The 15,955-nt window shown below is 45.2% G+C and overlaps 1 protein-coding gene across 2 annotated transcripts in view; it reads right to left on the bottom strand.

The window, feature by feature from the left end:
* Positions 1-10,960, bottom strand: part of PARP14 (poly(ADP-ribose) polymerase family member 14) — a 44,959-nt gene extending 33,999 nt beyond the window's left edge. For both annotated transcript variants that reach the window (XM_077767610.1, XM_077767611.1), the window contains exons 1-4: positions 10,741-10,960; positions 5,795-5,928; positions 4,825-5,032; positions 357-599 (exon numbers count right to left, since the gene is read on the bottom strand). In XM_077767610.1, coding sequence (XP_077623736.1) covers positions 357-599; positions 4,825-5,032; positions 5,795-5,928; positions 10,741-10,927 — 772 coding nt within the window. In that variant the 5' untranslated portion in view covers positions 10,928-10,960. The remainder of the gene's footprint in view (positions 1-356; positions 600-4,824; positions 5,033-5,794; positions 5,929-10,740) is intronic.
* Positions 10,961-15,955: the final 4,995 nt, after the last annotated feature.

Genomic DNA, 15,955 nt, shown 5'->3' with positions numbered 1-15,955 from the left:
CATCGCCAAGTAAATAAACTTGAAAACAAAAGGTTGCTGAAAAGAGGAATTAAACTAATACATGTAGTGAGTTTAGCATAGTACCTGTCTCTGTCTCTCTTTCTCTCTCTCTCTAACACACACACACACACACCACTCATACAATAAAGTCTGATTTACTGTATATATCAGAACTTAGTTTTAAAACAAATTTGCTTCTCTTTTAAAATAAAAAAGCATCTATATTAACTTGGAGTCCTCTCTTACTAGCTACTAGAAAGAGTCCAACTTTCAAAGACATTCCATTAGCTTGGTGTCTCAAATCCCAAAGTGTGGCACAAAGAAAGATTGGCAAATACAGCATCACTTGATCTTACCTATACATTTTGGAAAGGTGACTACAGCAACACCAAAATCTCGTATTACTTCCACTTGAAAATCATCATTCGACAGGCCACTGATGTTCTCCACTAGCAAGATTAACATTATATCAGTGACATTTGCCTTGAGATTTTCAAATGCAACCAAAGAGGAAATATTTTCACATTCTTCTGAGGTATCTTCCACTTTTTCTGATCTTCTACTGAGAGAAAGTTTTCTCTCCAGTTCTTCTGACACATCTGCTTTTAGAAGGATAAAAGAGGCACAAGATGTTATGTTAATCCATCATCATGATCTTGGCAAAGTAAATCATCTTAAGACATTGTCCTCTTTCCTTCTCATTCTCTTGGCTAACTCAAACAGATTTTAGAAGGCTTTTTGCTTAATTTAATTAAAAATAAAATGGAGCAGGGCACCTGGGTGGCTCAGTCAATTGAGCTTCCAACTTTGGCTCAGGTCAGGATCTCATAGTTCATGACTTTGAGCCCACATCGGGCTCTGTGAGGACAGCTCGTAGCCTGGAGCCTGCTTCAGATTCTGTGTCTCCCTCTCTCTCTGCCCCTCCCCTGCTAACTCTTGGTCTCTCTCTCTCAAAAATAAAACATTAAAAAATTTTTAAATAAATAAATAAAATGGAGCCCTTAACAGTTCATCGTTATTATTAAGTTTGATTTTATTATATCCTTTTCTGCCTGGTCTCTCTGAGGAAACTGCCTTTCATAGTATTTGACATGCTTCTATCAAGCACCTTATTATAGTTATTGAACTCGGCTTCTCAAAAGCAAGGGATATGTTTATTCATCCTATATTGCTGGCACACAGTATATACTTGAGGTTCAATAGTATTTGCTGAATTGGAGATTTACTGCTTCGGCCACTGGAGGAAAGCAAGAATAGTTTACAATGCCCATGGAACACGTTATGCTCTGAAAAGTATTACGTTTTCATCCCCGAAGAGAAAAAAGGATACTTGCTGAATGACCAAGGAAGACACATAGAAAGTAAAACTGCCTAGAGAGCTGTAAGTACATGCCAAGCTTACTGAACAGCAACCCCCTCCCCACCTAGCCAGCTTGTTCCTCTCCATTGTTGGCCCTAAGTGAGCTCCATCTCTGCATCAGGTCAGTCTCACTCTATGCTTGTCCAGTGCAGCATGATGTATATATGATCTTTAGACATTCTGTGAACGACTATTCAACTGGGGACCTTATTACATTCAAGGCACTAGAGGTGTACAGAGGGATGCATACACAAAACATGAGATAAGGAACTTACAGATTTTTCTCATGGAGGCATACAAGAAAATGACAAAAGGAACTGACATTTGTAAAGGTTTATTATGACACAGTAAAATGCTATGTGCTCACCGAATCCATTTTGTTTCTTTCTGGGCAACGTTGTCCAGACTTCCCACAGTCAGGTTTCTGTAGCTAATGGAATATGTGTGGAAGTGTGCATTATACTTACAAGCCCGGCCAGTACAAATCTCCTTTATGTGACTCTCCATTCTCCCTTGTAGTGACTTTGGAGGCCACATAGCAAAAGTAATGTTGTCAAAAGATGGAAGGAATCTGGGATTCCTGAATGACTGTATGAAGCAATCTAGACTCCCCTACTCCCCAGCTGCCAACTATATTGACCTATGATTTGGGAGGTTGTTTGTTACCCCAGTCAGATCTCCCTGACACATACTCCTGTTACGTGCTGGATATAACACCACACACACACACACACACACACACACACACATTCATACCAAATAAAAATTGCCTTAAGGATTCAATAATAACCTAAATTATCATTCAATGTGACAGATGTCATGAAGCAGGAGGACTCCTGCGCTAGGGGTGTGGTTGCCTGAGTTCAAGCCCTGACTCTGCCACTCTAGCCATGTGACCTCAGGAATGTCTCTCTACAAAATGAAGAGTATTGGATTAACCAAATGTTTAGGGCCTTTCCAGCAACATAAGCTTCTACAACTATTAGAAGCTCCATCACCAGAGAGGCTTGGTTAACTTCCCAATGAAGAGCATCAACAATCCAGCCAGGAATCCAAGAGAGAAAGAAGGCGACTGGGCTGACTTAGAAAGGCTTCAGAGCAAAGGGGAAGCTGAGTGGATCTTGAAAGCTCTCTAGAGTGTAGATAGAGAGAAGTGGGATGGAAAGGGTGGTGAGCAATAGAAGTACAGGCAGAGTGTCGTGACGGCGCCAAACTTCTTAGGAAAAGACGATCTAACTGATGAAGCTCAAGGAGCACTCATGTACAGACAGAAGTGAGGCCAAAAAAAAATCAGCTTCATCCAGAATGTGGTGTGAACTTTATCTTGCAGTTGGCAGGTAAGAGTGAGCTGTAGAGGGTCTCTGTGATAAGGATGGCAGGAGATTCAGCAATAGTACAAAGGGCTGGTCAAATTTCAGGAGAAGAACATCAGATACAGAGAGATCCCTGATACAGGGCACTCCTGCCATGTTGGATTTGTGAGGTAATAATGGGAGTCTGGCATAAAGGAGGGATAGATGAGGAAAACTTACATTGATTAAGTCTTTGTGACTGATGTCTGTGAAAGCTTAAAGAAGAGAGATGACTGAAGTTTCTAGTAGATGATGGGCAGATGGTTGTGTACTTCAAGAGAAATAAGGAAGCAAGAAAGGGTAGGGGGAGGAAGATGACACAGGTAGCTTCAGACATGGTGGCTCTCACATATTTTCCAACAGGAAGATCAGATACAAGGTCTGGAATTTAGAAATGAGTCAGGCTGGAAATATAGACTTGAAAAAGCCAGACTTTGCTGACCACAAGGGCTAGTGTTTCTCTGCTCTTGCATGTCTCTCCTCTACAGGTTCTTCCAGTTGCTGGTTTCCACCTTTCAGACCCAGCCAAACTCAGCTTTGCCGGGAATCAAACATTAGTTCAGGGCTCACATTCCCTGGTGTTGGTGTGTGGCTTGATTGACCTACCCTTACTCTATCAACTGCTTGTCCATCTTCAACTTCAGGATTCTGTGCATTCCCCATACACTTTCAGGGCAGGATTCTGTTCTCCTTGTTCCTGGAATATGGAACCTATTAGGGAACCACCCTCCACCCTGATTTTGCTCAGTTCTGAAAAATGTCTACACCATTCCAATTAATTCCAAGAGTCCTAGACTTAGGCTCGCTGTTAGGATTCAGTGTGGAGTAACCATTCAACAAAGGACCTCCTCTTATGTCTCTTAAAGGGCTCAATTAAGTATTTTGTTAGACTGCCCAACTTCCTGGCTGGGTACTATCATTAGAGTCTGGGTCATGTAAAAACATTCAGTAAATGAGTCTAAAATCTCCAGGATGATGAAAATCCCATTGGTGGGATGGGGCTGGATGGCTCTTCCTAAGAATATACTTGTATAAGCAAATCTGAAACAGTGCTGACCAAACAGTTAAGACACAGCCAGGGTAAAATCTATGAAACCATAAGAAACACAGACTCGATTAAATTCTAGACCTAGGAAATGCTACAGATGTACCAGTATAAAACCACTTACTGGTCTAAAATTGAGTTTGAGGGTACAACACATAATGCATTTTCCAAGAATAGATAAGAATTTAGGGGGTCACAATGAACACCGGGAGTTATGTAAGCCAGTTCCATATCTGAAGAACAGAGAGCAGGAATTACTCTAAACAGACAAAAAAAATCTCTATCTTATATGAATCATGAGCTTCCTAAGAAAGTCATGCATTCTAAATTCTACGGTTTAATAGCACCGCCATGTTAGATAAAAATAATCTATATACATCCCTGGCCAGTTGGTTTGCCAAGTAAAGGCAGCCCTCAGCCTAGTGCTATTTTCAAAAGAGAAAGTTGCAAACATTTAAACATGTTCTCAAGATCACTTCAGTTTTAGAGGACAATAATTTATACGTTGTTTGGAATTCCTTTTCCCTAAATTTTGGATATATGCATCACTTTCTCTCACTCACTCAGCCATTCAGCCTACGTCCTCATCCCTCCCTGTCTATAACAGCATGCCTAGCCAGGAAGACTAATTGCTCCTTTAGTAACTGGAAGGTGGTACTACAGGCCAGCATCCAGACACAAGTGAAGCAGCAGGGTCCACAACAGCCACTAGGTTGCAGGCTGTTTCCTACAGCAGATGAGATGAGAAGAGCTGCTGCTGGCCTGGGGGTGCTGCACCCACATCCTGCACCCAGCACTTAGAAGCCTTTGTCCACCCTCCTGTTGTGGCTCCAGAGGACAGCACTTTCCACACTCAGTGCTCAGAAACAGACTTAGCCACATACGGCACCCACTGCCACATCACATCCCTGCTTCTCAACAGGCTCTAAAGACTGGCTTATCACCATCTCCCTGGTACCTCTTCACTTCCCTTCAATTGCAAGGTTATCTCCCAGTCCCCACAGAGAGAGCTGTTCCCAACCCTCTACCTGAGCCCTAAGATCTCAGGGGTTTTCCCCAATGCTCACCCTCAGCACAGCTGGCCAGCGGACAGTATGTAGATGATGCAGGCTGAGGCATCTCTAGGCTAAGCACATCCTGCTTTGTGACATCAAGTAGAGAAGGGTGACCCTTGCAGGGGTGACGTTTAATGAAAGGAAAACTGCTGGCGGAGGCCAGCTGTCTCTGTTCTTTGGCCTTTCCTGGTTCTTCAACAAGTTCTTCGGTCTCTGGTTCCTGAAATTCAATAGACAATAGAGTAGCATCAATAAATTACTAATAATTTCTTTACATTGAGAAACTGTCCCTGGGGACTGGCCTGGAGGCATAGGGTCAATAGAAACAATAACAAAAAGCTCTGGCAATTATGCTGTGGAATGCAGCTCGTGTGTAGTGTTGTATCTACTTAGATTCCAAATCATTGGTAAAAAATGAGTCACAGATAACAGAAACTCCAATTAACACCAAGTGTTTGGGGTCATGGAGTAAGCCCTAAATATTTTCCCCCGTTTAACATTTATTGAGTTTGCTATTAACTAGCACTGGGTCAGATGCTTTACAGAGGCTGTCTATTTAATCCTCACAACAATCCAATGAGGTAGATACTATCACTATCCCATTTGACAGTCGAAGAAATAGTACATGCAGTATGGATCACTGTCCCCTCAAAATGATGTAAGAATAAAGCAAACAGAGCAAGTTCCAGGTTAAAAGCACCCAGGACAAACAAACCCCCAAATTTTTATCTTCAAACCACCCTTAGTATAATCTGAAAATTCTGACTTTTCCAAAAATACCTAAAATCAAACAAAAAGCACCCCCTCCTTCATTATTCCGTAACTGCCTCATGACCACTTTCACTCCTTCCACATCTGTAAGGTGATTTCTACTCCAATTTAATTTCTACTTCTCATCCTACTGCATTCCCCATATTGTGATTCCCTTCCCACACACCTCGCCAGAACACCCTACTTCCCTTTTACTCATGCTTTGACTTACCTTTGTTGAAATTTCCCCTTCAAAGACATCTTGGACCTTGTCTGAGGCTGTGGGCAACTGGACCGTTAACTTGAATGTACCTTTTCCTGGCCATACTAACTCATGGTTCTTTTTCTCCAGAACTTTTTGCCGAACTGAAATTTTAAAAAAATTGTCAAGCAATTTTTATCCACAAAATTATTCCATGATTTTCAGAGGGCTTCATTCTTATCATTCAATAGCTCGGTCAGTTTCCCAAGCGAGTCTTTGTGTGGTGAAAAGAGGAAAAGTTTAACAAGTAGACATATGAATTTCAATTCCATCTTTACACTTTTTTTTAAACCTTGGGCATGTTCTTTAATAAGTCTTACTTACAAAGCCTCAGTCTTTTTGTCTATAATAAGTAATTAATGAAGACTGTCTTGTACGGGTGTTGTGTGTTGAAAAACATTATAAAGAACTTAGTGCAGTACCTGGTGCTCAGTAGGCACTCAGAAAGGTAGCAATATTTATTCCACAAGTGAGGGGAAATAATCAAAGCATGCCTCATGGTGAGCCAGTGAAGATTGGGTGCTAGGACATGGCATGATGACAGCTGTGTTTTAGGAAGGCGACTTGAGTGACCATGAGCAGAATGGCCAAGAGCCTAGTGCAAAAGATGTTTCACTCAGTTCTTTAACCTGTGGTACAAGCCTCACATCCACTAGTAAAAGGAATAGAAAAGAAGCGATAGGACAGATTTTAAAAAAGAGAGAGAGAGAGAGAGAGGCGCCTGGGTGCCTCAGTCTGTTGTGTCCAACTTCAGCTCAGGTCACGATCTCACAGTTTATGAGTTCGAGCCCTGTGTCGGGCTCTGTGCAGACAGCTCAGAGCCTGGAGCCTGCTTTGGATTCTGTGTTTCCTCTCTCTGCCACTCCCCACTTGTGCTCTGTCTCTCTCTGTCTCTCAAAAATAAACAAATGTAAAAAAAAAAAAAAGGAATTAGCATACCAGGCAGCTGGGCTGTAGTGAAAAAACTGAATAATGGACATAAGAGTCCAAAGACTTGGATTCAAATTCCAGCTCTGCCTAAAACTAGATGAGTGACATTGAGAAAATATCTTAACTTCTTGAGTCTGTTTCCTCCTTTAAAGCAGTGCCTGTGAATGAATTCTGTAACACCCACAAGAGTTATGCAAATGTAGGTTATAATTACGAGGAACAGCCAGAGACAGAAAAGGAAAATCTGTACCTCGGGCCACGGAAAACAGGGAATGAGTAACTTTAGAGGAGGAGATGTGGTCAAAATAGTTAGATGGCGCTGTTGTAGTCTGATGTGGATGGTCTGAGAGGCCAAAGATATATGGAGTTTTCATAAAGAGGAGCTTAAATAACTTGCCCACCTCAGTCATCCATGAAGGGGTAGAAGTGAGGCCTTAACTGGATACTAACTCAGAAAACAAGCCCCAGAAACAACATGAGAAGGAACGCCAGACTCTAATTTCATTTTTATCAGACAGAAGAGGTTTTCACACGGACTCCTGGGGGGCTGTCCTAAGCTAGAGTGAGAACTGAGGACTGGATAAGACCCCTTAAACCTGACAACAAGCCAAGTTTTATAAGCCAAGTTGTCCAGAGCTGTGGGCTTCTTGATGCATTCCTTTTATCATTCCTTAGACTTTGGTAGAGTCCTATCGAGGCATCTAAACACAAAAGCCTGTTCTGATATTGTGCACAATATGTACGGCACCACTGTTTCAAGAGAGCAGGCACTAGCAATATCAGTAAGTGATCTGCAACAAGGAGAGGTGAATCTGAGGGGGGGGTGGAGGAGCTGAAACTCTGATGTCCAGCCACCCTTACCCTCTGTAGACAACCTCCCTTCTGCACTAACTTTAGACCACCTACATTTAATTGTACGTAGGAGATGGGTATCTTTGCCCCAAAGAGACTGAAAATAATCAGGAGCCAAATGATGGCTAGAAAGAATGAAAAATGCACGCATCTGAAACAGGGCTTAAAATCGTATTATAGTCAATTCACACTTGACTTTTCAGAAATTGAGTGAGCCATTTACAAGTAAGATACAGCAGGGTGCCTAGATGCCTCAGTTAGATAAGCATCCAACTCTTGATTTCGGCTCAGACCATGGTCTCTCAGTTTGTGGGTTTGAGAGGGTCAGGGTCAGGTCCTCGCTGTCAGCTTGGGATTCTCATTCTCCCCCTCCCCCACCTCCGACCCTCCCCTGCTCATGTGCACACACACTCTCTAAATAAATAAATAAATAAACAAATAAATAAAAATAAGATATAGCTTCCAAATACTTCTGCTTGCTATACACTAATTTCTATAGGGAAGTGCTGTTGGGCTCATTCTTACTATATGAATTATATTACTATGTGGATAAACTTGTGCTACACCGTGGGCCTGTATTTGTTGAAGCCATTTCCTAGAGTGGAGGGTAGAAGGAATACCTGCAAAAGAAAGACTGCCCGAGGACCCACTAGAGTGGGTCAACCATTGTTAGCAAATTTCTGACAACCTGTTATTGAGGCAGTGCTTCCTCTGGTAGGAAACTGAAACTGAATAGGAACCCTCTCCACCCCCACCCAACCCATCCGGGACCTTAGTCCACAAAAGGTTTTGAGTTGTACTAAGTTTGAGTTGTCTGTGCTGGGGGTAATATAAGATGGGCCACTACTGAAGGTAGGGGTAGTGGGCTGGGCAATGTGAAGAAAGAAGCCTGGAAGGGAGACTGAATCCATTTCTGTTTTCAGGGCTGGAAGAGAATGATGTTATCAACACAAAATCGTATTTTGCGCTGTTAGTATTTTTATGCCATTTGTACTTTGTATAATCATTTCCCTTTTTGCTCATTCAGCGTTGTCACCAAACAACAGGGTTTCTCAAACTTTAGCACACCTGGGGTGCTGTTTAAATGTGCAGAGCTGTCCTAAATGTCTAAGACAGAGAGCTGGGACTGTGTCTATTTAGCTTGCTGTGAGTCAGATGCAGAGGTCTGTGATCCCAATTTGAGAACTACTCCTGAGGATAACAGGATTTTAAAGGAGAAGGAAGGTCCCTAAGGGCCAGGCTCATATGATGTTGACAGTTACAATCAAAGTGGTAAAACTCCTCGAGGAAAATGAAACCCAAGAGACTTGACTTACATTACGCAGCTTCCCTCTCCACATTCCTTGGTGAAATTAATCCTTGGAAAACCTGGAACTCTGTTTTCATAAGGGCTGTGAACCTAACAGATCTCCCGTCTCTACCTGCCTCGCCTTTTACACTCTTAGTTATGGACCCCTCCTCTCTCTGGGTTTCATTCTTTCCTTTTTGGGTCTCTGCCTAGAGCATTCCAATTTCTCTCATGTAAACCTCATTGCCTCTCCTCTGGCTCAAATACTTGTCCCGATCCAGCGACAGGAAGGTGGAAGCAGGGACTGTCCACATTCCTTCCGAGGAGAGTCCAAAGGAAAAAGTGCATGCTCTGGGAACAGCAGGTCACAAGCCTCTCAGTACAGACCCGGTAGTGTCTTGAACAAGCAGATAATAATTGGTGGGTGCTTATCTTCCCCCTTTCCTAAAGTAGGGACAACTCAGCCGCTCAGCTGCCTGTGGGGAGGAACTTCCTCCCACGAAGCTCAGAACTCCCAACCCAGACCAACTCAAACATCACCCCTGCCCCCAGGCGGAGGACCACTTGAAACCGAGGGGAAGCACTCGTGCACCCTGCACAGAGATTCTGCCTGTGATCAGCAGCACACAGGCTTCTTCCTCCAATAACTTTCTGTGTTTAAACCCAATGTGATTTTAGGCAGCACTTTTGTCCTCCTCCAAGTCACCCCAGAAACACTGGGAGAAATTCCCTATGACTCCTCACCTAAAAAATAACTGAAGAAAAGGGGGACTCTTTCTCCCTCCCTCCCTCTCAGAGCATTGACCTCAGTTACCAAATCCAGAACAGCACGCAAACAGGTATCTTCCATCCCCAGGCTGATTTTCAGCATTCAAGGACTCACCGGTCCTCACCTAGAACATCGCGTGACTCTCCTAAAAGTTCAGATTTCCAAGCTCTCTCCCAAAAGAAGTCAAAATACTTAATTGCCAACCAAATTTATCTCCTGAAAGTCTATTTGGACAGGTCTCTCCCCTGCTATGGGGAGGGCGCATTCATCCGCTTTATGGTGTCCTACAAGGCCCTCCACCATCTCAACCCAACTCTCTCTTAGCAATTTCCTGCCCACCGTTTCACAAGAAGGAAGTTTAATAACAGAAGGCCTAAGATTTGTAAGATACAGACGTCTCCTTCCTAACCTTAAATTTCCAAGGCCGCACGTATTTTTAGGACCCGTCTTCAGACCTTGCTTGTACACAGGGGTCAGTAGACTCGCTCCTGAAGCCAAACCTCCCAGAGAGCGCCCTGCACGTTGCCTGAAGATGCCTTGTGCTTTCCCGCCCCCTGTACTTGTTCACTCAGCCAGCTGCCATCTGAAGAGCCGTCCCCAATATTCTCCCTATCAGAAATCGAACGGGCCCTGAGGAATCAGTTTACATGTGATTCTCCCCGGAAACTTTCTCTTCCCTTAACATTGTGCTCCCATTAACCTTTGGAGTTCTAGAACAGCTGCTTTAATAGGTGGAAAACAACTGCAATGGACTTGCAACGCCGCCACTCACACACTATGCAGTCGGGTAAGATGAGGGGAGTAGAGCCGGCCGAGTCCTTTCTGTTTCTCCGCGCTACACGTTTATTTAACTCACTCGCGCAGTTCTGCCGCCACCTCCAGGCAGCGCCCGGGAGCGCCCAGAAGCACAACGCCCCCCCCCGCCGCGCGCTCTTCGTGGGCTCCGCAGCCCCTCGCCCTCGCTCACGGCTGCTGCTGGAGCCGGGAGGATTCCCGGGCTGCAGGTCCCAGACCCAAGTTTACCCTGGGGGAAGCCCCTGGTTGTCCCCTCTCACCCCCATCCCTTGCGCCCCTCACCGTCCACTGGATGGAAGAACACTAGGAAGCGCCCCGGACTGCCCGGTTCCTCGAGGACCTGACACTCCCCGCCTCCCGATCTCTTCGGACTCTGGAAGTACATCTGCAACTTGGTGCTCAGGTTCTTCGGAGGCTCGGAGCCCCAAGACCCTTCGACCAGCAGCGGGAAGGAGCCTGGCACAGCCATGGTCACCTCCGCTCAGCTGCCTCTGCCGCCCAACCTGCCCCAACAGAGGGCGGCTAACTTTGCCCCTTTCGGTTTCGTTTCCCAGAAGACTCCTCCCCGTCTTTAGTTTTTTTGCCTTTAGTTGTAAATAGCTGTCGCAGGATTAAACTGGTTACCATCCCCACCCCCACCCCTCTCCAGTTCTTCACCTTCAGCTCTGGCCCACAGCAAATGCTGGGCAACGCCACTCCAAGCATGGGGTCCCAGAGCTCGGGCACTGTGTGCCACTCATCCAAGTCACAGCCGAAATCAGCATCTTTGAGTCACGCACAATACCTTGCGCAAACAGAAAGACAGCTTCATTTTTGCTGGAGGCCGGCATTTTATGAGAAAACAGAAAGTCTTGGCAAACTGTGACTCTTTAAAATGTGTAATGAAGTCCCCAAACAGGCCCCAAACAATCATCAGAATTTTACCTTGCATTCTTCTTTTGCATTTTGTTCCCAGATCTGTTAATATTATATATCTAGAAATTCACAAAGGAAGGGCTGGGCCTTCACAGCTCTTTGCGGAATACTTAGTAGGTGACATGCACTCCAGATGGACTAAACAAACATGGTCCCTGCCCTTTTGAGCTCACACAGCTGTGGGGACAGAGGAATGATGACTGTGAATTAAGTGCTCCTGGAGGAAATCGACAGGTGTTCCTGAAACAAACGAGGAGGGCTTCTAGCCCAGTGTAGGGGCTCAGGAAGAATCTATGGGGAGGTGACATGTGACCTGAGGCTGAAGGATGCGAGGGGTATTGATGCAAAAAGTAAAAGTCAGTTATTTTAACCAGCAAAAATTGGTTTATTTGGGAATCGCAGAGAATTGAAATTCGGGACAAGCAAACCACTGCAAAAACCATTGGCTTGTCCAACAAAACTGAGGACAGGAAGAAGGAAGTTGGGAAGGGTTGTTTTACACACAAGGCTATTGGACAAAAGCAGGGGAGAGGGTTAACAGTTTGTCATTGGCTGAGTGGCTGGGGTATTCAGTTTCCTGCTGGGGCTTCTCCATGATAACTAACTCTCTCTAGTTGAGGATTCTGTTGAGGCCTGTTATTGACAAGTCGGCCTGTGACTGACATGGAGTGGTATGCAGAAACAACTCTTCCTTCTGGCCTCCTGTCTCCATTTTAGTGAGGTTTCCCTTTATTAATTTTCACAGGGGATAATCTTGGAGGTCTGAGAAGGGGCAGTCTATAATGTAATTTACTTGTAAAGGATCACTCTGGCTGCTGTGTAGTAGCTGGAGTAGAGGCAGGGAGGTCAGCCAAGTAGCTACTGTAGTGTCCCAAGTGAGTGATAAGGGTGCTGGCAGAGGAGGACCTTCTGAGAAAGAGTGAGATTCCAAATCAACATTGAAGCCACAGCTGCAAATATGTGGACAGCGGGAGAAGATGCTCAAATACGACTCCATGGCCGTTCATGGACAACCTAAGCAACTGGCCAGACATAATGGCATCTACCAGATGGGAGCACCACCTGCGGCCAGGAATGTGGGAGGGAGGCTAACAATATATGTATCTTTGACTCATAATAAAATAGGGTGTTGGCACGCCTGGGTGGCTCAGTCACTTAAGTGTCTGACTCTCGGTTTCGGCTTAGGTCATGATCTCACAGTTTCATGGGTTCAAGCCCTACACTGGGCTCTGTGCTGACAGCGCATAGCCTGCTTGGGATTCTTTCTCTCTCCCTCCCTCTCTCTCTCTCTCTCTCTCAAAATAAGTAAATAAACATAAAATATAAAATAAAAATAAATAAAAGAGGGTGTCAAGTGAGAAGGAGCAGTTATCATTCTAATACCACCAATACCTCATATAAGATAAGTGTCTCGGGCGCCTGGGTGGCTCAGTCGGCTAAGCGTCCAACTTCAGCTCAGGTCATGATCTCGCGGTCCGTGGGTTCGAGCCCCGCGTCGGGCTCTATGCTGGCAGGTCAGAGCCTGGAGCCTGTTTCAGATTCTGTGTCTCTCTGTCTCTCTCTCTGCCCCTCCCCAGCTCGTGCTCTGTCTCTCTCTGTCTCAAAAATAAATAAACGTTAAAAAATTAAAAAAAAATAAGAGAAGTGTCTCGTGAGCAGGGACCACAAGCACTGTCTCCTGGTGAGGAGGCGGGAGAGGGACATGGCAGTGGACAGAGAACTGAAAGGAAGGGAAAGAAGTGGAAGCAGCATGCATTGTCCACTCTTTCCAGAAGTGTGACTGTGAAGGAGTTAGGCAGCAACATAAGGGGTTTTAGGCTCAGGGAACTGTTGTTTTTGTTTTCTGGCTTAAAAACATATTTTTAAGATGGCAGAGTCTTAGGCATATTTAAACAGTTATGGAACAAAGGGAAGGGATGGTTGAAAATACAGGTTGTGAGAGAAGGTGGGAGGGGGTTCTGGAGGCATTAACCTCAGGAAGGGAACACTTTTCCCACTGCACCCACTGAAGAGATGGAGAACAGAGGAAGGTGACTATGGGGGCGCCTGGGTGGCTCAGTACTTTGAGCATCCGACTCGTGATTTTGGTTCAGGTCATGATCCCAGGGTGGTGGAATCGAGCTCTGTGTCAGGCTCTGCACTGAGCATGGAGCCTGCTTAAATTCTCTCTTTCTCTCTCTCTGCCCCCTCCCTCGCTCACACACACTCTCTCTCTCCCTAAAATAAAAAAATAAATGTAAAAAAATTAAGAAAAAGGAAGTAGGTGATTCTGACTGTTGGTGGGAACCTGTGGGGGGGGTTCTCCCTGGGGGATTCTGTTTTGTTTGCTTCCTGAAGGAGGTGGTGAGGTCTCAGGCACAGCCAAAATGAGAGCCGTTTCCCCCACAGGGCTGGACCTCAAATGTCGTATTTTATTCACAAGGAAACTAAATTTCAGGGTGAAGAGAACCAAGGATGGGCCAAAGGAGATTACTGACGGGACTTTTATTCCTGCTCAGTAATAATGCTGAACTGTGGACAGGTGTTTTCTCTTGCCTCCAGGTTTCTACCTGCAGGTGGCGCACATCATCCAGTCCAACACTCCCCGGACTCCAGCAGGGGAGGTGGGAAGGACACAGAAGGGCCAGGCATAGCTCCCAGCCACACCGTGGTGATGGCTTGCCCCAGGGTGTCTCACCCCAAACAACAACTAGAAGCAGCACCCTTCTTTCCCCAAAGTTTGGGATTCCAGAACTGGGCAGTTTACCTTTTTTCCTTACATTTTAATTTTACAAAAAAGAGAGTGAAACTGAAATCATTGACTTATAGTGGAATTTTTAACTGGCTATCTCTGGATTTCTTTCAAGAATTTGGAGCACCTGGGTGGCTCATCCAGTTAAGCGTCTGACTCTTGATTTCAGCCCAGGTCATGATCTCACAGTCGTGAGATGGAGCCCTGCATCGGGCTCCGTGCTGAGTGTGAAGCCTGCTCAAGATTCTCTTTCCCTCTGCCCCTCTCACCACTGCTCTCTCTCTCTCTCTCTCTTAAAAAAAACAATAACAACAGAATTTCTTTAATTATCAGCAGTGCCTGATGGCTGCTCAGACTCAGGGCCTGTTCATCAACCCTGGGTGGACAGGGAAGGAGTTACCAGAGGATCAGGATGGCATGTCTTAAAAACCAAGGAAAGAAAATTCTAAGAAAAGCAAATTTCTGCTCATCAACAGCCTCTGAAGTACTTGTCTTTTCTCCTAAATGGTTTTGTCCCTATTCACTTGTTGAGCCTGTACACTATCCCCTCCCACTGTGTGCTTATCCTCTCTTGATTCTCTATCTCCTTAAACTCATTTCCTTCCTAGGAAGCAAATGTCCTCTCAGGGCCTGGGAGGGAAGTGGGGGTGACCAACATGGAAGTGGCTATGTCCCTACCAATGTGACAGGTGAAATGAAATGGAGTCATTATGTCAGGGGTTTTAAAATGGAGCTGGGAGGGGCGCCTGGGTGGCTTAGTCGGTTAAGCGTCCGACTTTTGCTTAGGTCATGATCTCGCGGTTCGTGGGTTCGAGCCCCGCGTCGGGCTCTGTGCTGACAGCCAGCTCAGAGCCAGGAGCCTGTTTCAGAGTCTGTGACTCCCTCTCTCTCTGACCCTCCCCTGCTCACGCTGTCTCTCTCTCTCTCCCCTAGAAGTAAATAAAAAAAACATTAATAAATAAATAAATAAAATGGAGCTGGGAGACCACTAAGGAGGTGGGCCTGATGCCCGTCCTCACTGGGTGGAACTTCTGAACTAAGCCAAACCACAAATACTCCATGGACTCTGCACACCTACAGACTTCCTACATAACTGACTTTTGCCCTGAGATAGGCTGAGTAGCCAATAAGGTTTAACCAAGACTGGTTTTCTGCCACCAACACCAATCAGAATTCTTTGTAAACAACATACACAACACTCCGTGCTTTGTCTTTGAAAACCCCAGAGTTTTGCTCCTCAGGTAAACTCTATTTGGGGTGCTGCCCAAATCGGTGTACCCAGAATTGAAATTTTAAGACCCCAAATAAATGCTTTTGTTATAATTCTGTTCTGCCTCTTTTCTTGGTCAACATCCCTCATAGCTACAGCTGATCTTGATATTACAACCCACATCTGCATTTTGGGGCTAACTTCCCTTTCTCTATTTCATCTAAATTTCTCCTTTCAACTTCTCTACAAACAAGCATCAAGTCCCCACTTCTCCCATTGAAATGTATTTTGGGAAAAGGGTGGCTTTCCCCTCTCTTGAATCAGTGAGTTATGAGCACCTCATGCCCATCTCTCCACCTCACTTTGGTCCTGAGGCTCCTGGCCTGGTTCCTTAACATAGGATATGACATCAGAAAGAAGGCAAGCCACCCTCTGTTAGCACTCCAAATTCAGTCCTCACGGGGAGTAACCGGGGAGTAACCGGATGGACACACCCAGTTTCTGGCCGCACTCCCGGTATTCAGGTCCCTTTCAGAAGCTTTGTGTTCTTCGAACTTCCACAGGGTAAGTCCCTAATACCCCTCACTCCTCCAGCATAGTAATCTCCTACGGTACTTTTTCCCAAATGGGAGTCATTGAGG

The sequence above is a fragment of the Crocuta crocuta genome, unplaced genomic scaffold (assembly GCF_008692635.1).
Source record: "Crocuta crocuta isolate KB4526 unplaced genomic scaffold, BGI_CrCroc_1.0 scaffold45, whole genome shotgun sequence".
In the NCBI taxonomy this organism is placed as follows: domain Eukaryota; kingdom Metazoa; phylum Chordata; class Mammalia; order Carnivora; family Hyaenidae; genus Crocuta; species Crocuta crocuta.
Note: the sequence above shows the minus strand (reverse complement) of the source record. Positions and strands in the feature narration are given on the sequence as shown.